The 21699-nt window shown below is 51.9% G+C and overlaps 8 protein-coding genes across 8 annotated transcripts; 5 read left to right on the top strand and 3 right to left on the bottom strand.

Annotated features, from left to right (window-relative positions):
• Positions 1 to 1610: 1610 nt before the first annotated feature.
• On the top strand, positions 1611 to 4286 carry PODANS_4_3750 (uncharacterized protein; the record flags this gene model as incomplete). The annotated part of the gene is made up of 2 exons (XM_001905749.1): positions 1611 to 1896; positions 2080 to 4286. The coding sequence occupies 2 exons, from the start codon at positions 1611 to 1613 to the stop codon at positions 4284 to 4286; spliced, it is 2493 nt and encodes an 830-aa protein (XP_001905784.1).
• A 274-nt stretch (positions 4287 to 4560) lies between these two features.
• Positions 4561 to 5062, bottom strand: PODANS_4_3755 (uncharacterized protein; the record flags this gene model as incomplete). Its single annotated transcript, XM_001905748.1, has 2 exons — positions 4561 to 4710; positions 4790 to 5062. 2 exons carry the CDS (start codon positions 5060 to 5062, stop codon positions 4561 to 4563), a joined length of 423 nt encoding a protein of 140 aa, XP_001905783.1.
• Positions 5063 to 6589: 1527 nt separating this feature from the next.
• PODANS_4_3760 (uncharacterized protein) lies at positions 6590 to 7453 on the top strand (the record flags this gene model as incomplete). Its single annotated transcript, XM_001905747.1, has 1 exon — positions 6590 to 7453. The coding sequence occupies one exon, from the start codon at positions 6590 to 6592 to the stop codon at positions 7451 to 7453; it is 864 nt and encodes a 287-aa protein (XP_001905782.1).
• Positions 7454 to 8539: 1086 nt separating this feature from the next.
• On the bottom strand, positions 8540 to 9286 carry PODANS_4_3765 (uncharacterized protein; the record flags this gene model as incomplete). Its single annotated transcript, XM_001905746.1, has 3 exons — positions 8540 to 8700; positions 8759 to 9070; positions 9130 to 9286. 3 exons carry the CDS (start codon positions 9284 to 9286, stop codon positions 8540 to 8542), a joined length of 630 nt encoding a protein of 209 aa, XP_001905781.1.
• A 3624-nt stretch (positions 9287 to 12910) lies between these two features.
• Positions 12911 to 13870, top strand: PODANS_4_3770 (uncharacterized protein; the record flags this gene model as incomplete). The annotated part of the gene is made up of 1 exon (XM_001905745.1): positions 12911 to 13870. The coding sequence occupies one exon, from the start codon at positions 12911 to 12913 to the stop codon at positions 13868 to 13870; it is 960 nt and encodes a 319-aa protein (XP_001905780.1).
• Positions 13871 to 16002: 2132 nt separating this feature from the next.
• Positions 16003 to 17210, top strand: PODANS_4_3775 (uncharacterized protein; the record flags this gene model as incomplete). The annotated part of the gene is made up of 2 exons (XM_001905744.1): positions 16003 to 16294; positions 16354 to 17210. The coding sequence occupies 2 exons, from the start codon at positions 16003 to 16005 to the stop codon at positions 17208 to 17210; spliced, it is 1149 nt and encodes a 382-aa protein (XP_001905779.1).
• Positions 17211 to 17671: 461 nt separating this feature from the next.
• Positions 17672 to 18664, top strand: PODANS_4_3780 (uncharacterized protein; the record flags this gene model as incomplete). The annotated part of the gene is made up of 1 exon (XM_001905743.1): positions 17672 to 18664. One exon carries the CDS (start codon positions 17672 to 17674, stop codon positions 18662 to 18664), a length of 993 nt encoding a protein of 330 aa, XP_001905778.1.
• A 498-nt stretch (positions 18665 to 19162) lies between these two features.
• On the bottom strand, positions 19163 to 21248 carry PODANS_4_3790 (uncharacterized protein; the record flags this gene model as incomplete). The annotated part of the gene is made up of 8 exons (XM_001905742.1): positions 19163 to 19204; positions 19279 to 19547; positions 19612 to 19770; positions 19834 to 20492; positions 20562 to 20819; positions 20888 to 20940; positions 21002 to 21082; positions 21150 to 21248. 8 exons carry the CDS (start codon positions 21246 to 21248, stop codon positions 19163 to 19165), a joined length of 1620 nt encoding a protein of 539 aa, XP_001905777.1.
• Positions 21249 to 21699: the final 451 nt, after the last annotated feature.

The following is a 21699-nucleotide window of genomic DNA, read 5'->3' as shown; positions in this document are numbered from 1 at the left end:
TCCAATTGTGTGACAGGCAATTTCTTCAAGCGCACCACTATCAGCCAGAGAATGCGCTGATATGTTCCTATACCCCGGGACGCGCCTTGCGCGAGGTATTTCTCTATACGCCGACGTGTCTTCTCCCCCCCCCCCCCATGCGGGGTAATATCGATATTTGTGCCTGACCAGAAGTGAGGGGAGAATGACGGGATTGCGCAGACGCGAGGAAGATGGGCAAAAGCTTAACATTACCATTGGCATTGTGTTGCAGATGCACCTCAACGGCGTCAACCGCTTCCCGCTCGGTAAACTCACCTTGATCAGGCGAGCCTCGCGATGCTTCGGCGTTCTCGTATTCTACACCGAGGCTACTTTCCACCACCTGTGATACAGAGTACAAAGAAGGGTGAGCAACCCTCCTGTGTATTTCCCCCCATCTTTCCAGCCCCGGGAGGGGATGATATTGGGAGCTCGCCTTGCCGGCCGAGACAATGAATAGTAACCCGGATAATTCTCATCAAGTGGTGGTGGTCAAACCGGCTGGTGATGGCTCAAGGGTGGTTGTGCATTTTGTGGCTGGGCCTTTCGGGAATTGGACCACGGCGCCGCGGAGGAAGGGCGGGACGGAGCGAGATGCGATAGGGTAGGTCGGTAGGTCCTCTGCGGGATGGCGGTTGGATTAACCCGGTTTTGAGGTGTTTTGAAGATTGGTCCTTATTTCAAGGGGCTCGCTCATTTGCCACTCTTTTCATTCTGTGACCAGGATTTATTGGATTGAGGCCAGAAAAATAAAAGCGAGGCAAGCGCCTGGATAATTCTTGTGGTGGCGGTGATGGTCATGATCGATTGGATGGGGGCGACTGGGGATCACTTTATCGCGATAAGATGTTGCTTGGGTGTATGTGCTGCCACGATGCAATTCTGCTTTTGTCCCGACGGGCAGTTGCATCGTGTGTGCCGTTGGGCTGAGAGAGGGACCTGCTCGATGGGGGATGGTTTGGTGTCACATGAAGCTATATTGAAGCTGCAAATAAAGCATGGGCATACCTTGCTTCTTCATGACTCACCTGTGAGGGATGATCCTGAGTGTGAACTTGGAGGTACTAGGCAGCATGAAACATCGGTTATTACCTTGGGTGTGGCGGTATCCAAATGAGGGGAGCTTTCGACTCCATGGGATACATCACTCTGATGAGGTCTTGGAACAAAGAAAGATGGGATGGTTGATGATGGATGACACCCCTCGACAGTTGAGGTTTGGGTGCTGATGGATGCCCTGCTGGTGACCCAGCGCACCGGGACCGACCCCGCCATGGCCACACCGCGGCCCGGGCCTTGCAGCAAACAACCCATGTGCAGCTCTCAACAAACGACAGGCGGTCAGAAAGATCTCACTCTCACAAAAAGAAGGACTTTTTGTCATACAACATCCATTTCATCTCACTCCTCTCACTCGTTCATCATCCGTCAGGCTGTCTTGGTGACCCTGCTTCTCACTGCCGCTATCTGCCCGGCTGCTCTCGGTACCAGCCTAACGAACCGCCACCCAGCTTTGTGACATGCATTGATAGCCGCATACCACTACCATCTTAGCCCGACAACTCACCACACACATCATCCTGCCCATCATGAAGTGTCTCGAGAACATTGGCCGCTATGCCAGCTTCTGGGGCCCAAACCCACGATCTGCAGGCGGAGGAAGTGCAGTTGGCAAGACCCCAAAGTGGAAGCTCAGCACCAAGAAAGCCGCCATCTCGGTGCTGTCAGCCATTCAAACCCTCGCCAACCCGCACACATCTCGAAATCATCAAAAGCCTATCCTCATCGAGCAAGAGCACAGGGATGAGTTTGTACCATACAAGGCCCCTTCAGAACTGCCATTCTATGGCCGCAGTCCACCGGTTTATCCTGCCCGTATGTCTTGCCCCTATTCTATGATATCAGCCCTATTATGATCGACCACACATACCTAAAGCTACATCCAATGTAACCCAACACTACAAACCAACCCACTCGTACCGCAACCTTTGATCACCGGGGCACAACTTTCTCAAAACAATATATTTTTCTCGTACTAACATTACTATCCCTACCAAGCAACCGCCAACGGCACCACCCCCCTCTGGTTCCACCCCCACCACCTCGCCTCCCTCCTTGTCTCCAACCTTACCCTCCAAGAAAAACTCAACCTCACCATCGGCCATGCGGGCCCATGCGTGGGTAACACCGCCCCAATCCCCAGACTATCCATCCCCTCCCTCTGCATAGCCGATGGCCCTGCCTCTCTCCGCGGCCAGGAATATGTCTCCGCCTTTCCCGCGGGTGTCCATCTCGCCGCGACCTTTGACACAGATCTCATGTCCCTTTATGGCCGCGCCTTAGGTAGGGAGTTTCACAACCGCGGTGTGAACATTGCTCTTGGTCCCGTCGCCGGGCCCATAGGCAGGATAATCAAAGGGGGGAGGAGCTGGGAAGGGGGAGGACCAGACCCCTATCTGGCGGGAAAGTTATTTGGGAAGGTGACAAGAGCTATGCAAGAGCAGGGTGTGGTAGCGGTGGGGAAACACTGGGTGGGAAATGAGCAGGAGACGAGGAGGAGGTGGGATTGGGATAATGGACGGCATGCTGTTAGTACCGAGGTTGATGATAGGACGTTGCATGAGGTGTATGTTTGGCCTTTTATGGAGGGGTTGAAGGAGGGGATGGGGGGGGTGATGTGTAGTTACCAGCGGGTTAACCACTCGTATGGGTGTCAGAATTCCAAGTTGATCAATGGGGTGTTGAAGCAAGAGTTGGGGTTTGAGGGGTTTGTGGTTAGTGATTGGGATGGGCAGGTCAGTGGGGTGGGGAGTGCGAATGCGGGGTTGGATTTGGTGATGCCGGGGAAGGGGTTTTGGGGGAGCAGTTTGGGGGAGGCGGTGAGGAATGGGAGTGTGAGTGAGGAGAGGGTGGATGATATGGCGAGGAGGGTGTTGGCGGGGTGGTATCTGCTGGGCCAGGATAGGGGATATCCGGAGAGGGCGATATGGGGGAATTTGGAGAGGCATGGGGCGGTGGATGTGATGGAGGATCATGGGGGGTTGATTAGAGAGGTTGGGGCGGCGGGGACGGTGGTGGTGAAGAATGAGAAGGGGACGTTGCCGTTGGGGAGGAAGCGGAGGTTTGTTTGCGTTTTTGGGTATGATGCTCAGGTGAAGGCCAGTCCGTGGACGAACAGGGATCGGTATGGGGGTGGGTATGAGGAGAATTATGGGTGGGAGACGTTTAATGGGACCTTGATTACTGGGGGTGGATCGGGGAGTACCACACCGCCGTATGTGGTCAGCCCGTTTGAGGCGATTCAGCATCGAGTACGGAAAGAAGGGGGCATTCTTCGCTGGGACTTTTGGTCTGGCAACCCCACGCCATACCTCAACGCAGACGCCTGCACAGTCTTCATCAACTCTTACGCATCCGAGTCATTCGACAGAAAGAACCTGACCGACAAATTCAGCGACGACCTCGTGCTCAACGTAGCCAGCTGGTGCAGCAACACCATCGTCATCGTCCACTCCACCGGCATCCGCTTAGTCGAAGCATTCATCACCCACCCCAACGTAACAGCCGTCGTCATGGCCGGCCTACCAGGTCAAGAATCCGGCAACAGTCTGGTTGACATTCTCTGGGGCGACGTCAACCCATCCGGCCGCCTGCCATACACCATTGCCAAATCAGAGCAAGACTACGGCGCTGTCCTCGATCCAGCAGGAGCAGAAGACGAAGATTTTCCCGAAGATGACTTTTCCAGAGAGGGTGTCTTGCTCGATTACCGAGCCTTTGACAGAGATGGCATCACACCCAGATTCGAATTCGGGTTTGGATTGAGCTACACCTCATTCTCGTATTCATCCTTGCATACCACTGCCAAACCCCGTGTCGATACCAACATGGGGGAGTGGCCCGAGAAAAACAAGGAAATCGTTCAAGGCGGACATCCAGACTTGTGGGATGTAGTGGCGGTAATGACATGTCACATCACCAATACTGGCGATCTGCACGGAGCAGAGGTTGCGCAGCTTTATCTCGGTGTGCCGAATTTTGAAAAGGACGGGAAGACACCGGTTAGACAGCTGAGAGGGTTCAAGAAGGTAGGACCTCTTGCGCCGGGGGAGACAAGACAGGTGATCTTTGAGTTGACAAGAAGGGACTTGAGTGTGTGGGATGTCGTCAAGCAGCAGTGGAGGATGAGGAGGGGAGAGTACAAGGTTCAGATCGGGGCGAGCAGTCGGGATTTGAGGTTGGAGACGGCGATCATTCTGGAATAGATGGACTTCAGAGGATGTAAGGCGCCAATAATGGCTTGATAGATGAAATGGCGATTTGGACAACTTTTAACACCATGGTGTGATGGATGTAGTGAGCAACCTCGTATGCACATTCCTCAACATCCCAATATCACGATCAATGTGGTAATGTTGGGAGGCAGACACATGCTTAAAGCTGTCGATCATGATTGTCTGAATCAGCGCCGGACCTGACTCTTCCATGTTTTCGGACTCTCCAGAAACCTCGAACCATTACGGGTACCTCAGCCATGATTTAACACACGTCGGATCTAACCCGTACGTTCCATCCATCCGTATACGTCGACACCCCAGCCACCCACTGCTGCTTTATTGTGCATCTATCCAGCACCCACTCCGCTCCATCTGCAATCGAGTTCCACTCAACCTCTTTCTCGTACTTGTTCTACAAAAATTATAGATTTGTCAGCCACCGTCACAAAGACCAAACGCTCCCAAGCTATCAGTGAGGACGAACGACTTACATCGTTGCAAAACCAAATAGCCGCATTCCAATTGCAGCTCACCCTCCCGCAGTTGCCCGGTCCGGGCCTGTTCTTTGCCATCCCCGACACCCGTCGGAGGTAATCAATGCCTTGGGCAATCTCCCTTGACCAGGTCAAGGAAACTCTATCGGTCAGGCATCCGTAGCTCTCCGGCTCGTCGGTCAAGACGGAGGCCTTTGACGATGTGGTGATACCCATGCCAACGAGCTGGGCGTGAAAGCTGGTGTTCCAGCCGGGGTGGGAGGCTTCCATCTGGGCAATGGCGTCCTGGACTGTCCTGGTGACGGTGACTCTGGTGCTGGTATCGGGGGCGGAGGGGTCAATGGGGGAGGTCCCACTGGATGGGAACGATCTTGTAGCCCGAGAAGCCGCCGGAGCTGCTGTTGCTGCTGCTGTTGTTGATGGGGGGGGAAGGCCAGAAGACGGGGGAGCTGTAGATGGTCTGTAGGATTGTATTAGTGGCTTCTCCGTTGAGAGGTAAGGTTGTTGAGGGGGTAGATCCTACGCAGGTGAAGGTCAGTAGACTGGCGAGCATGGCGGGAATGGACAACATCTTGTCGGTCTTGGCTTGGAGCCTGTGTGGGTTGTTTGGTTCAAGCTGCGGTGGGAGCTTTGAAAAGCGTTTGGCAGGCTTCTGATAGATGCTTAGAACAGCCGGTTAGTGTGGGGAAGATCAGAAATTTCGGTGAATCCTCAGGCGGAGCAAGTGAATGGCTCTAGATAAAGGAGCTGGGAGCCTCTCTTTCTCTGCCAGCTCCACAGATGAGCGATATGCTACCCTGGTCCCCACAATTTCGGCCGCAACTGCTCATTAGAAAGTCGGTCGTAGTTGCCATCCAATATCTTATTCAGGGCTAATTTTTCAGCTCCTTGCACGTGCCTTGGAGTACTCAGCAGTCGCCGCCTACTTGTTCAACAATGTCGGCCTGTTGCCACCTTTCTGGCAAGCCCAACAGCACCATAATCACTTGATCAACTTGTCTTTGAAGCTGTAATGGCAAGTATACAGAGCTGTGATCACGGATGTATAAAGTTGGGATTACATAAGTACATACCTAGCTGGGACTATGGTTGGAAAAGGTGTGATGACTTTCACATAGGACTGCCCCTCGGGACAACCAGTAACAAATTCCCGGATTCAATAGCTATTCCTCATCAATCCACTTCCCGGGTTGACGGCAACTGAACTTTCAGAAACCCCGTCTCTTGTCGCTGGTTCAAGCTTGCTTATTGACCGGGTCTGTGGGTGATTGGAATATCAAACACAAAGATCTGCGGCTCGTTATGCAACATCAACCCCGTTTTCTGAGACAGTCTCACCCGTGCCGTACTCCCGCCTCCTGTCAGCGATTTCCCGCCTGCCCAACACTAAAACAACAAGCTTAAATTTCACGATTGGAAGGATTGAGGGGTTTCCTGTTCCGATCTTGGGTGACGGCACAGTTCACACCCAATGCTGTGTGCCTGTGTCATTCGAAGCCCGAGAGGAGACACGCGCGACAAAATGCAGACGGCATTTTCAAACCCCACCCCTGATAGAGTATCTCTCCGGTTTTGAGTTCTGTTCATACACTACCCGAGCACCACCTCCCCCCAGGGATGATGTGGACGGGAGATGTTTTTCATTTTGCTCTCTCCTTCTACCCACACACTCGTTCGATCATGACACGACACCGTATGATTTGGTGACCATCTCGCGCGCGCAACTTGACAACACAACGCCCTGGCCGGCGACAACATAAGGCTACCTTATTATTCACATAATTACTCACACACAACATGGACGCCCCAGAAGCAGTCGGGCCACCGGTCAAGTCCCTCTCTCACATCTTCCGCCGGAACCAACTCAGGATTCAATCCCCCGGCCCTTGGAGTCCGAAGAAATGGCCGCCAAAGAGCCCCTTGGGGATGTACGAGTTCTCAACGACATCAGCTGGAGACAAAGAGGAAGGCATCAGCGAATTCACCACCAAAGGTGGGAAAGACAAGGACAACAACACCGGACCAACAATATGGGGCTTTCGTCGACCAACCTTCTTCCTGAGTGTAGCACTAGCGGTGGTGAGTCTCATCGCCATAATCGTCGGCGGAGTAGCAGGGACAACAGCAGTGGCCAACGCACGGAGGTACCTCTTCCCCCAGCCTTTCTCTCCTATTAACGAGCCACTAACCACCAACCACAGTGAATCTTCCCTCTGTCCCCTCCCCACAACAGTAACCATCACCTCTCCTCCCTCCCCAACCCAAACCACCGGCCCCGAAGCCATCACCGTCCCCCGCCTCGGCCTTCTGGATTTCGACTGCGGCCGCATAGCCATCTCTCGGCAGATCATCACCCTGGGCACAAACAGCTGGTCGTTCGACGTGAACTGCATGATGGACTTCAAAGGAGTAGGCGTGGATTTGACAGGGATGACAAGCTACACCTTTGAAGACTGCATAAAGGCTTGCGCGATCTACAACAACATAGCACGGAACAACACGTGTGTTGGGGTGGGGTTTAGTGCAAACCTGACGACGATATTACCCAAGGTGGGAGGAAATTGCTGGTTGAAGGGGTATTTACCGGAGATGAGCCCCGAGATGAACTTGGGGGCTGTGGCGGTGGTGGTTAGTGGGCCTAAGTTTATGGTTGAGGGGTGATGGGGAGGATAGTAACTTGAACGGGGAGAATGGGCAGAGGGAAAGCATGCAAAACTTGCAATTTGGCGAGGTGTATGCCGATCGTGAACGACGACGATGACGGCGAAGAGAGGTAATACCCAGTGCGGTGTGGTCGCAGGTTGGACCCGGGCGTTTTTTTTCTTGTACGTAAGTGGTTGGACAGGTAATGAATGATATGTAATTAATCACATTTCTCTCTCTTGTAATGATGATGATGATGATGATGATGATGATGTTTATGATGATGATGATGATGATGATGATGATGATGTTGTTGTTGTTGTTGTTGTTGTTATTGTTGTTGTTGTCTCACTGTTGGGAAAATTGTGCAAGTGTTGATATAAAAAAAAAGTCGAAAGAAAAGGAAAAAAAAGGTAGTTATAAAGGGATCGAACCCACTACCTGAAGCGAAGAGCTCTAATGGTGGTCTCCGGACTTTCATACTGATGGTCAGCCAGTGTGGATTCAGATACTGATCACTGAGCTACTAAATCAATGAATCTAGCTACGTTAGCTACTTCGCTGGTTGCTTGGAGCAGACTTGGGGTATATATAGGCCCACTGTCTTGCCATCACGGGGTTACTCCTCGACAAATGTTGCCGGGTGATGACCGGCATGACGACGGCTGTGGGCATGCTGGCCAGTGGCTACTCAAATCTCAACACGTGCTGGGCGTTTCCTGATCAACCAAATCCTTGGTGCTTTCCTGTTTCCTACCTGAGTGGACTATGGATCCATAGCCTTTCCATACTAGGTAGGCATATCACCAACCACGGTCACTGTAGCAGGTCGAGCTGCCAAGATTGGAGAAGACTGAGATTAACGACAGTAAACTACTGCAATAATGTAGCTAGCAAGAACCCAACAACAACGAAGCGAAGCGTAAACGACAGATATGACACCCAGCATCATCAACTCTGCAAAGCGACCCCCCATCCCCAACCAGCCCCCAAGCCGTCTCCTTCGATTTCCACCAGCAAAGCATGTATTACATATTATCCACCGCACTTCTCAACCCCATCATAGCAACCTCTCTCTTCCAGCCACAAGCTTCTGGCACCACCTTACCAGATAATAAGCGCCAACAAAGCCCCAGCCACAGTCCCCAAAATAGTGTGCAGCAGCGCCTTAACCACAATCACCAACCCCAGCACAACCTTATCAAGAGCCTTGATCAACCCAACAAGAGCCAACAACAACGGAGTCAGAATCTGGAGGACGCAAGCTATTTCCCTTGTTAGCATCACTTCCCCCCCTCTTCTGGTCCAGCTGGGAAAGCTTACCCAACCCAAGCTTGATAATCACCAACTTGATCGTGCAAGCAATCTCCCAAACCAAGAGCTCAATCTTGACAAGGAGACACTCCTTAGCGCAGGACTTATTCGGGCCGTCCTTGCCGCCGCCGTGGCCACCATCCTTGTCATCGCCGCCGGTGCGGGCAAAGATAACAGTGTCCTCCCATGCGCGCTTGGCAAGGAGGGTGGTGGCCGAGGTGAGAGCGCTGGTGATGGCGTTGAAGTCGGGGGCGAGGGCGGCGGCGGCGGCGTTTTGCTGGTCGACGGAGGGGTTGTCTTGGACCGCGGCGGTGGTGGAGTCTGGTGAAGTGGTCAATGTCAGCAAGGGGTGGAACGTGAAGGTGAAAGGCGTGGCGTACTAATGTTGCCGGTATGGGTCTGCACAAGAGCAAGCAGAGTGTCGAGCTGATCAGCCTGGCTCTCGAGCTGGCGGGGAGAGAGCTGGCTCTCCGCCACGACGGGCCCTGCGAGGGACGAGGTGGCCAGGGCAAGGAGGGAGAAGATGGCGGTCTTCATTTTTCGTGTTTGGTTTGGGTCTTTGGGAAAGATCAAGTTTGAGTTTTGCTGGTTGGTGAGATCAGGAGAGAGGCTGGTGCTGCTGGTGCTTGCTACTGCTGGTGAGAAGAATGGTGTCCAAAACGAGGAGATGAAGCCTCTATTTATCGTCGTCGTCGGACTTGATCGCGCGGTTGTCTTCCACAGAGACCTCCATCGAAACAGTATGTTCGATAGAGTCTCTGATCTCGAGGCAGCAGAGCCCATGTCTCCAGTTTCTGCTTGCGACGCTATTCCAAGTTTTCTTCGTGAAGGGATCGAGATGTTGGTTGTGGCAAGGTCCTAGTTGCATCTCGGAGGTCTCTACTTTTGGCAGAGATGATGTCAACTGGCATGAGAATAAAGTAGCTCGTGCTTCGAGGTTGGACTTCTCTTGGTGGCTCTGGCCTTCACGATAGCTTCAGCACACCCGCTCATGTACTTGGCAAGAATAGGAAAGAGTCGTGCTGATCATAGATAACCCAGTAAATGAACATATAGTAGGTACCAACTCACCACAAAGTAACCAGATAGTCAGAATCAGGCACTATGTTATGTTGTTCGGGCGTCCATTGGCTCAAGCCATGCCATGAAGTGAAGGCAAACAGGTTTCCCAATGTGCAGACTCCTATATGCCGCGGTAGACAAATATGCCGCGGCTGCTGGCCCTTATGATCAGACATCCACGGATGTGGTGTTCAGCCGCCAAGAGGGAGGTCCTGTTCGGCCAGAGACAAGAGAAAATTTCCCATTGGTGCCCCTTTTCACCGTCTCTTTGATGGAACGTTGAGAAAACCAGCGAACTCAATATCCCGGCCCCTCTACCTACATCCTGTCGAGGTCTCAGTTATTGAGTGATGCAACGCAATGATGTCAAGAGAAAACATTAGGCCTGAAGAGCGCTGCTGAAATCTGGATAGGTGGTCCATTCTCCGACTATGAAGCCTGATTCTCCTGCCAGATCCAACCGCAATCCATGTCGATTTTTATTTTCCGATAAAGCATAGAAGTGATTTGAACAAACCCAACAGCTAGAGGTGGTCGCATGGGATACCAGAAAATCATTCGTGCGGGAAATATCTGTTCCTGATCAACATGAAAATCAACGAGAAAACCTGGGTAGCAGCCACACCGTTCCGCTGCGAACTGACATAGCACAGAGATCTCGCCAGGGCCGGCCGGAAAAGGAGGGCACAGGGGTGGAGAGCCTGCCGGACTGCACGGAAGAGAAGCGCTGCTAGACACGTCAATATGATTACGGAAGAGACCTCCTGTTCTCCCCGGGAACGTATAAGTGATCGGGACGGAGAGGGGTGGTGGCTGATGTGACGTTCGCGGGGCTGATTTACCCAGGGCGGCAGGCAGATTGACAGGCACATAACGTGACAACTTGCGGGGAGGATGGATCGTCAGGGTATGATCGTGCGCATCGATTCATATAGGCGTCCCGAAATAAAAAAACACCAGCCCAAGCTTGTGGGACGGGAAGGACCACTCCATTGTCGCGGCGGATATCATTTCGGACTATGTCGCCAGCGAGTGAAGGGCTCATGGTAGCTGACCGGGAGATTTGATACCAACCTCACGTTGAATGCGAGACTGCTGAAGAGAATGTCGAAGGAGGTTTGGCGGCAAGTGAAGCCAGAATACCGGCTGAGGAGTTGGTTCATATATGGGGCATGTTGTGGCACCGGAGATTCTCATCTCCCATGCAAGTCGGTGTCCTTTTGCTCTGCTGGAGGGTGACACTTCTCTAGCGAGCCCTGGGGCCGTGTTGTTGCTGCATTTGTCCCAAACCAGAGCAGATCAGCGCATCGTCCGATGGTAAAAGTGAAGCATTACGCCAAACACTTCCGACAGCACTGTAAATGTGTCTCGTTGACAGGCGGAATTGAGCGGAGAAGCGCTATGTTACGCCGCCATCATCATCTAAGCACAAGCGGCGGATATCATGGGCAACACTGAGGGCGATAGAATATATATGACGATGCCCAGCAGAATACGTGACCTGTCGACTGTGTCAGAGAGGAGAGCTGTTGCTCGATGGGATCGCGCAGAAGGGGAGAAAATCCCCGCGGTGTTCACAAACTTCAGTAATTAGCTGGTGACATCCAAGAACGGTTTCCGGTAATGGTTGAAGCTATCACCTACTTCTCTGTGACGAGCGAGCACGGGCCTGAAAGACTCGTCTTGATGAGTTCAGGCGCCGTGAGGGGGAGGGCGGGATGATGTCCCTAGGGGTGGGAGACTTACAGAAGAAACCCCTCCAGAGGTCGGTGGAGACTCTGGGTCAGTGTCTCCGGCTCGGAAGTTGTCAAGTCCCGTGTGTGTCACTTTGGGCAAGAAGGGAGACGTGTCGACTGTGAAGTAGAGGAAGGAACGGCTCTGGGACGACCGACTTTGGAAACATGCAACTTCTTTGACAGTGTGGTCGACGTGGGGGTCTGACCACAGTTACTGTGATCAAAAAGGATGTCAGCTCTGCACAACGGAATGTCTGTCATTGTTCCAAGAGCAGATAAAGTTGGCTCATATTTTACTTATCTTGACCTATTGAACAATTTTACCCCCGCATTCTCTCCCTTACTTGGCTTGGTCTGCTCTGTCGGGTCCAGACGCGCCTCGTCTTTCTCAGGAAAGGTACGCGACTGCTGATAAGTCAACACGCTAGGAACTTGGAACAAGCAGACTGGAAATTGCCTACATTTTTGCTAACGTTGCTTGCCCGCCAGATGCTGGCTACCCTGGAATGCCAGGTGGTCGGTATCAGTCCGTCTCTCTTGCGACGGCTGCACGGCTCAGGGAATTCACTCTTTGGAATGGAGGAAAAAACAAGTGGCACAAATCACCAAGACGCGTTGCCTCAAAGTTATAACGAGTCGATCATCACAGATTGCGCCATCATGTTCGTTGCCTCACCACCACGCTCCTTACACCACATTCGTTTTACTCGCCCTTAAGGTCATGCGCCAATTCTCGCCACCTGAATCTCTTGCGGTTTCACCAACAACGGGTTCATACCCCAACATCATGCCCATGATGGCCAACAAGAACATGAAGCCCGCCGCCATGAAGTCGATGATGGCTACCCCCGTCACCTACATCCCACCACTTTGCGATGGCGCCTGCGGTACCACCCCTCGATCTCAGCAGCCAATGTGGTCAATGATGTGGCAGGAAATAATGCAGATGATGCGAATGATGCCCAACATGTGCTGGGCCATGCTCACCCAGCGCAAGCATATGTCCTGGGCCGACATGGGAGACATGATGATACACACCATGCTCACGTGCATGGAGATGTGCATGATGGTTATGGCTGTCCCGCTCTGGATGATGATGCCTGGTGCCATGTTCGCCATGTGGATGTGCACCTGTGCCTTGATGGTCATGGGCATGTGCTGGATGCTCAACGGCAGAGAGCAGATGCACATGTGCCCCATGGAGTCTGAGGGTTGGATGATGGGCCCGGAGATGGACAATGAGAAGTGGATGTTCATGGGCGGGATGGGTATGAGGTTTGTCCTCTCATTCTTTGCCTGGTGTGTTTAGAGACCACAACTAACCGACACAAGCTCTCGCCACTGCCATCAGCAAGCCCTTCCTATGCTCTCTCGCATGTTTAACCGTCCCATGATGTGCATCTGCATGCCCACCTGGGGTATGCCTTTCGACATGATGTGCATGATGCTCCAGCGTTGCATGGTGATGCCCAGCCAAGTCCGCAGAAACCTCTACGCCCAGATGCGCACTGCTCTCCTCGACGACTCTATGCACCGCTGCGTCGTCCTTTGCCACAACGATAGTGCCGTCCTCGTCTCCCAGGCCATGGCTCAGCTCTGCTCCGACCTGCCCGCTGAGAAGATGTGCAAGCTCGAGATCTACTCCTTCGGTGCCGCTGCCTGCGAGTTCATGATGCCCCGTGGTGAATCCACCATGGATAGCGAGCCTGCCCACCACCAGTCAATGGACATGATGATGAATGACCGCAAGGGAGTTCACATGGAGCACTTCGCCATGACGACTGATCCTTTCGCTCAAATGGGTGTTCTTGAGAGCGTGCGCCAAAACATGAGCGGTCGTTTCTGCGGTGGCGTCTTCATCATGGACAACAAGAAGGCTATGTCTATGGGCAAGATGAGCCAAGACGCCATGAACATGCAGATGATGTGCTCCGGCCTGATGATGGAGGACTACATGATGATGATGTTCTCTGCCCAAATGTCGATGGGTGCTTCCTCGGGCACTCCTAGCTGCATGGACAGCAACATGATGATCGATCGCGACTGCGCCGAGAAACGGGAGATTGCTGCCATGTCCAACTACTATGCCGCCTCTCAGACCAAGAAGGGTAGCAAGCGTTTGAGCTGGACTGGCCTTGCTGCCACCGCTGGTCAGAAGAACGGTGTCAGCGCCGGCATGATCGGTCTTGAGCAGGCTCGCAAAGGATGTAAGGGTTGCAATGGCCACAAGGCTCGTGAAGTCAGCTGGCTGTCGCGCTATGTGTCCATGGGCCATATGATGGACAAGAACATGTCGGAGGGCAACATGGCTCGCTCTCCATGAGCCACTGGAGATAACATCTATTGATCTTCTTGTATACCTACATCCTGTATTGTGCTGAAGGGGGTAATGTGGAGAGATTTTGAAAGGTTCTCACAGATTCCCTATCATTTGTTGTTTTATACCAAGCTGATGGAAGTGATTGAGGGATTGTCATCGACAAGTAAATTTCATGAAAATGCGAACACGATATATGAAACAGAATCCGTGATTAGATGGTAGTCCACCCTTTCTCGAGGTTCAAGGCAACCAGCTGAAGGTAGACACAGAACAGGGGGTTTCCCGGGATCTTTGCTGATACTCGGTCTTCGTGTTGCATCCCGGTGTATCACAACAGATGTATCGGGAGGTCGACTACCTTCATTGTATCACCTGTTCATTGGGTCTGATTCTTTTTTTGGAGCGCCACTTCAATCTCTGGGAGCTTTTCGGAGCTTTTTTCGCGGGATGATACGGGGCCTAGACCGTGACAGGGATAGAAGTCAGCATTCAATATCTTCTTCCTCTCTGCTGGTCTGGCTGTGAAGAGCTTCACTGCCATGCTGTTGTGTATTGCTGAGCGCCGAGCCAAAGATGGACCCAGATTTAACCAATATTAAACCCAGTCCCACCAGGCAATCTGTTCTACCGCTCTTTGCTCTTTTTCCTTCTGGGTAGCTCCAAGATGGACGTCGCTATCCCATTTGGTGTGCCAGGGGGAGTCTCGTTTATTATCTTTTGGGTACTATATACATCGCTTGCACGGGCCGACCGCTTCACCAACCCACCGTATGAGTCGCAAGATCTGCAAGAACACTATGTCATCGGGCAAAAGATCCAGGTCACCTAGGTAGCGGCTGGGCTCCGGAAAATCACGCTCGAAGTTCGGCAGTGGACGCAGAAGAGGGATGGTGATGTTATTGGCATTCTAGCTCGTGAGTACCTACCACTCATAAAAGCCCATGATGATGGCAGGAGAAAGTCTTTTGACCTTTCAGCTTTCAGAAGACGCACAGAACCAACAGACGCTCCAGTGGGTCATCGGAGAGGGTGACAGCATCGACAGCAAAGTCATTGCCAACAACCCACGCTTCGTGCTGGTTATTACTGATCCGCCCCCCGGTAACCATGCCGATATCATGATCGAAAAGTACGGTTACGAGAATGGCTCGCTTTGGAGCCGGGCGTTTATCTTGGAGGACGTAGCCCAAACATCCCTGATGACATCGGCGACGTCAACAGAGACATTTTCGACGTTGACACAACCGACGATATCCAGTACAGTCTTCCCGACGTCTAATCCCTCTACCCCAGTCAACAACGGCGATCTGCCTCACACAGCGAAGATCGGTATCGGCGTTGGAGTTGGGCTTGGGTCCCTGCTGCTGATAACTTTGTCTGTTCTTCTGACAAGATTTGTCTTGAAGCGGCGGGGCAGAGACAGCAAGGCGGATTTCGCCAGCGGTCCGAATGAGGAAATGGTTCATGATGTTGGCAAACCACCGCTTTACTCAAGCCCTTTCGTTGTGCACAGCGTTAATGGTCATAGCAACGCGGCTGAGTTGGCTACTCAGCCTACGTCGGTGGAGGCGGGGAACTGAAATCGGGTATCTTGAAGGGTGACGGTCGAATCAATGGTCGCGTTTTTGGGTTTTGGTGACATGTAACACATAGGGGTTGGAAGGCTGTAGCTAGGTATACACCCAAATAATACACAGACTAAGTGGGATTTGTCGAGGAGAAGAGCGAACAACCCAGGGGCGGTAAAGCCTGTCAGTCGAAAGGGTACAGGTATGCAGTGCTGTCATGTCGAGTCCCTTGATGGAAAGACCAATTTGATAGCCCGCTGAGCCACACGGCACATGTGCCCACTTCAAAGTGTGACAAGTGTCAGAAAGTCGCCAAAATGTGCGACCTGTTCAAAAACTCTTATTGGACTCTGTCATCATACACACATTGTGTCACAACTTTCCATCACTTGTTTGATCCCTTGCGCCTACACGTGTGCCGTTGTACAGGTCCTTCCAACAGGTCTTCAGAAGCAAAGAGGGAGGGTTTTACAACCTACCTTATATTGTCGGAGCCCGCGTCGGTGAACTTGATCGCTCCGTCATCCGGTTCTTCTCTTTTCCCTATATCCTCGAAGTAAACCCTTTATGTTTCCAAAAAAAGTCATGAGAGTCCGGCTCTTCAAACCAATTCAACAGGCGGGTAGCCTGGCATTTCTAGTGCAGCATGTGGTGTCGGCTGTTGAACCACTGGGCGTGACCTGGATCAATCCACCTTTCGATGATTTGACTGGGATTTCGCAACGCTTTGCTCTCGGCAGTAATATTCTTATTGAATGGAGCGTTGGGATGGCATACTCCGATTCCTTGACGATTGAAATTTGGCACTTACGACCTGGACCTTGGGACTCAGGATCGGACCTGATTGGCACTTTGCTCAGTACGTCATTGTTGACCAGAACCGGTGTTCAAACTGTCGCTGAAAGTTTACGTTGGTAGAGGACATCTACTATTCATCCGACCTTCTCGTCCAGGAGTGGTGGGACATCGGGGACCATGACAATATCAACAACTCAATTCTCCTCGACAGCCGGGAATTTAGACTTCGGCTCCGTCGATCTAACGACCCGAACTGGAAAAGTGACAGTGGAATGTTTTATATCCAAGACAATCCACACCCAGATGCATCTTCCATGACGCCTACGACATCCACAATAGGGACAGTCACAGCGCCGGAAACATTGGCAAACGAGGCTCTTGACAGCAGCAACGAACTTTCCCAGACTGCGAAAACAGGAATTAGGGTAGGAGTCGGACTTGGCTCTGCTGTACTCATTGTACTGGCAATCTTGACAACTAGGCTTTCCATGATCCGGCAGAATAAAACTAAGCAGGCGGACATCTCTGGCGAGGATGTCGAGACTCATGATGTCGCTAAACTCACCAACACTATCCTTGTTTCGTTACCAACACATGAACTGCGGCTAACAAGAGCCCAGCCCATGAGCTGGTCGCGAACAAATATTACCCAGCACATGAGCTTGCTGGAAAGAAATACGAGAACCTGGTGGTTGAGTTGCCGGCTGAGCCAAGTGCTCAAGAGGGGGAAGGGAAACCTGGGTCTGAGCCTCCCAGGTCAAGCACTGAGGGAAATGATTGCAGTAAATGGCCGGCCACACTCTTTTTGTGGTGTCAACTTCACTTTCAAACACTGTTGTCAACTGGAGAATGGGGCTAGGCTAGGTATTGATGTAATGAATATGTTTTCAAGCTGGAATGCAAAGTTACTGCAAGAGAGAGGCTTGCCGGATTTAGGTAATAACATTTCTTCAAAAGGCAAGATATCTGGCCTTTAGGCCGTAGGAAGAGTATATGTATGTGGAATTGCTAAGGTACTATTGCCTAATCAATCTAGACAGATACCTACGGAAATAGGTAGATACCATCCAAGTGCCCGGTTGAGATTATGTTGTCCGAGCCTTCATTATCTGCTACCCAAGCTTTACTCAGACACGTCCCAGCTTTGAAAGGCCAGGAAGCTAGGTAACGGTCAGGTACAATGAAGGAAAGCCGAATAGTTTCGGTCCAACATTCGGTTCAGTGATGCACAGCATCAATTCTACAGGCACCCAACAGTGGTTTCGCCACATCAAGGCATCCGGCAATGCAGGCATGGCCTTTATTGCCGGATTCCAGAATGGCCTGCGGTTTTAAACCACAGATATGTAATATGTCTCTAGTTTGCAACCCCTAGCGTTCTGTGGCACAGAATTACTACAGCAAACCTGGAACCCGCCCTTAACTTGTATCTCTCAGCATGACTGTCTTTGCTGGCACTGTCACCAGCGAGCAAGCCGTTGCAGCCTTTGCTCCCCAAGTCAAAGGACGCACCTTCGTCATCACTGGCGCCGGCCAACCCAGTATCGGGAGCTCAATCGCCATCGAACTCGCCAAAGCATCACCAGCTCACCTTCTGATCGCCTCCCGCACCGCTGAAAACGTCCACCCGGTGATCACAGCCATCCGGAAACAAGACCCATCAATCAAAGCTACATTTATCCAACTCGACCTCTCCAACCATGACTCAGTCCGCCGCGCGGCACAGGAAATCCTGACAGCTACTAAATCCAAAATCGACGTCCTCATCAACAGCGCCGGAAACATGGCCCTCAAGAAATACACCCTCGACAAGCAAGGCATAGAAATGCAAATGTCCGTCAACCACGTCGGACACTTCCTCCTGACGAACCTTCTCACCCCCGCCCTTCTCACCGGTGCCAAGAGCCCCTACGGAGCCCGCGTCATCAACCTCACCAGCGTAGGGTACCAAATCTCCCCTGTCCGCTTTGACGACGTCTCCTTCTCCAACGGCAAAACCTACGACATCTGGACAGGTTACGGCCAGGCCAAGACAGCGCAGATCCTGTTTGCGTATGGTTTGACAGACCGGCTGAAGGACCACGGTGTGGTGGCTTTTGCTTGCCACCCGGGGTCTAATCTTGATACTAAACTTGGGTCACACTTGGTGATGGATGATTACAGTGATGTTTTGCCCACCACCAAGCGCAACACAGGTCAGGAGTTTAGCTTCACTGTTGGGGATGAGCCGCGGTTCAAGACGTATGAGCAGATTGGTGCTACGCCTCTTATTGCTGCGCTGGATCCGGATTTGGCAGGGCGAGGGCCGGCGTACTTGCAGAATGGGGAGGTTGTGGAACCTGTTGCGAGACATGCGGTGTATGATAAGGGGGAGGTGGATAGGTGCTGGAGGCTGACTGAGGAGTTGGTTGGGCAGAAGTTTGAGTATTAAGTCTAGGGGAGAATGAGATAGCCCATGGGAAAGCGGTGGAAAATCATCGTTGTGGCAGGCTGAAGGCGCGTTGTTTGTGGACATCCACTCTTCTTTATGTGTGTGAGGTCGATTATCTCTGAATCAGTCACAATCAATCCCCCTGGTTCTTGACGTATGCTACAATACACTTGTAATTCGCAAAATCATCTCGTCTTTGGCAACTGGGACGCTGGAAAGGGGGGCCAGCCTTGGAATTAGCGGCTTGGTACAAGTGATTCAGGGGCTCAGGGTTCAGGGAGTCCAAGGACGATAATTCTATTAAGCAGTCTAAGTTTCAAACACAAATTGCTTTTCCTGTAGCACTGTAAAATCATACCACACAACAGTGTTTTGGTGGCAATACGGAACAACCCATCTGTGCACCTTCTTTTCTGACCACAATCCTCGACAGATTCAACTTGAAGCCCAGGACTGACTTCTGGTCGCCCAATGCTCACGTTCTTCTCCCACACCCGCTCATAGAACCACAGCGGCGGTGTTGACATTGGCTTTGGTGTTCTGGACGAAGTAGTTTTGAGTCAGCTCTTGTGTCTCATGACTTCTCCCCAGACTGCCTTCAAGTGCTTGCTTACCTTGAAGAAAACCGACGAAATTAAACTGGCTGCAGCAGCGACGTAAACACAGATGAAAGTCTTATTCCAGGACTGGACAATAATCTCGAGGGCGCGTGATCGTTGCTCGAGTGACAATGACTCAAAGACCTGGTTGCTAGCTCCAGCAACGACATGCGACAACTCCTCGACGGGAATCTGTGGTAGCGCATCATGAAGTCCGCTTGTTGCTGTGTTGATGAATACGGCACCACTGATGGAGAGACCAAACGTGATGCCCGTCAGTTGCCCTACAATAATGTCAGTCATGAAGGGCAAAGTAATCAGAAAGGTTTGTATGATGATGAAGCTTACCAACGAGCATGAGGGCGAGCCCAGAGGGTGCGTCTTTGGGGGCGACAACTGACTGAACGACGGCAAATGCATTTTGTGCATAGGCGCCAATTCCAAAGGCCAAGAACAGCTCGATGACATAAAAGGCACCAACCGGTGTGCCCCCATTGATGTAGTGGGCTAGATGTCGCGTTAGACACCAAAGCCTTGGTCAAAGGAACGTCACAGATGGCTGGAACTTACCCATGAGTGCAGCTGTGATAAGAGTCAAAGCACTTCCTCCCACGAACCAAGGTTTATACCAACCCCATCTGCTTATCAGGTGTCCACTCACGGGCATTATCGTGATAAGCGCGAGGATGAACGGCAGCAGTCGAAGAGCCGTATAGATTGCTGAGTCTCCCTTGGAAAACTGGAAGTAGATGGGAATCCAGTATGTAGACATGTAGCAAGCCGCAGAGCCGCCAGCGCAGGCAATGAAAAGCAATACCGGCATCTTCTGCTTCAGCATGGGCACAGGAAACAGACGTTTATGCTCCGTCGTGAAGAGACAAAACGACTGCTGGAGAGCGAATGCGATCCAAAGAACACCACTGACGACGAATAATGCGACGATCGAGCCACTGTTCCAGGGGAATTGCACTCCGCCTAGATTGATAGCCATGACGATGGTTGCCATGGCGCCAATGCTGATGATGACGCCAACCCAGTCCATGAGAGCGAGCTTTTCAGACTGCTTTTTATTCGGCAACGGGTTGGCCGAGGGGATGACGATGAGATAAGTTGGCAGAAGGATAGCCCCGAAAAGGAGATTGATGTAGAACCCCCATCGCCAGTTGTACAACGAGAAGGCGCCTCCGACAGCTGGACCACAAACGGTTCCTACGCCCCAGGTGCCTCCGCTAAATGCGCCAGTCGACCATATCAATATGGATGATAGCAAATAAGGCCATTGAGCAGCGCATACTTACACGTAGCTAAGGTATGTGGGACGCTCCTTATCCGTAGTATGCATAGACATGAGCACCTGAAGACCGACATACATCCCGTTCCCACCGGCACCGGCCATGACACGACCAATGATTTCAGCATCAATGTTTGGTGCTGCGCCGCAAAGTGCCGATCCGGCGAGGAAGAAGACAAAAGATATGATGTAAACCCATTTGGAATCATACATTGTGTAAAGTCTTCCGAATGGGAGGATAGTTGCCATCCCCCCGATCATGAATCTGTCGTTTTTGGGGTACCATCAGCCTTCGGATCAGGAAATGGTGCCGGAAATCGGACTCGTGCTTACCCGACGGACAGCCATGGTAGCTTGTCAACTCCGTTGAGATCGTTAACAACGACCTTTTCACGATCACGAGTCAGTAGGGGGTGGTTTATGGGAACACAATGGTGAAATGTGTACCGGAATGATGTTGGCAACGATAGTGTTGTCCAACGAGTAGACGAAGATAGCCGTCAAGGTGCTGATAACAAAAGCTGCCCACTGCCCAATTGTCAGTACGGTGACGTCTTGCCAGCAGCTGCGACCAGGGTCATGTAGGTAAACACACGCGGGCACCGGTTATTTTTCGTTGCGGCTCATCTTCTGCAGTCAAAGCTTGCTGAGGGGACGAGGAACGAGACGGGGAGGATTTCTCCACTTTCTCCATATCTCTCCCATCACCCAAAGCAGCAATTTCCGTGTTGTTGGCGGGAGTTGGATCGTCCATGAGGTGTGGTAGGGTAGGGAGACGGATAGTGGCAAGTCGAAACGAACGGCGAGCTGATTGGGACTTCACCTTTCCTTGTTAAGGAACGACGCGTAGTAATCATGCATAGAAAGAAGCGGTGAACCACCAACACAAAGGCATCAGGGGCCACAAAGCAGGAAATGGAAACTGTTTCTGATTTATGTTGGCTTCAAGGGCCGAAAAATCTCGGCTGAGGCTGCGATGGCAGGATGCTATCTTCTGCCAGTAAGGCTTCATGGTCTGCAAGATTAGGTGAGTGATATGAGTGTTGGTCTGAGCAGAGGGCCAATCGCTTCTCAAGGATATTACTCTGTTGCATCTCATTCAACGAAATTGGCAAGGAATGGGACGATCTCTGACAGAGCAAAAC

This window comes from Podospora anserina, chromosome 4 (assembly GCF_000226545.1).
Source record: "Podospora anserina S mat+ genomic DNA chromosome 4, supercontig 4".
Lineage (NCBI taxonomy): Eukaryota > Fungi > Ascomycota > Sordariomycetes > Sordariales > Podosporaceae > Podospora > Podospora anserina.
This window is presented reverse-complemented; position numbering and strand designations above follow the sequence as displayed.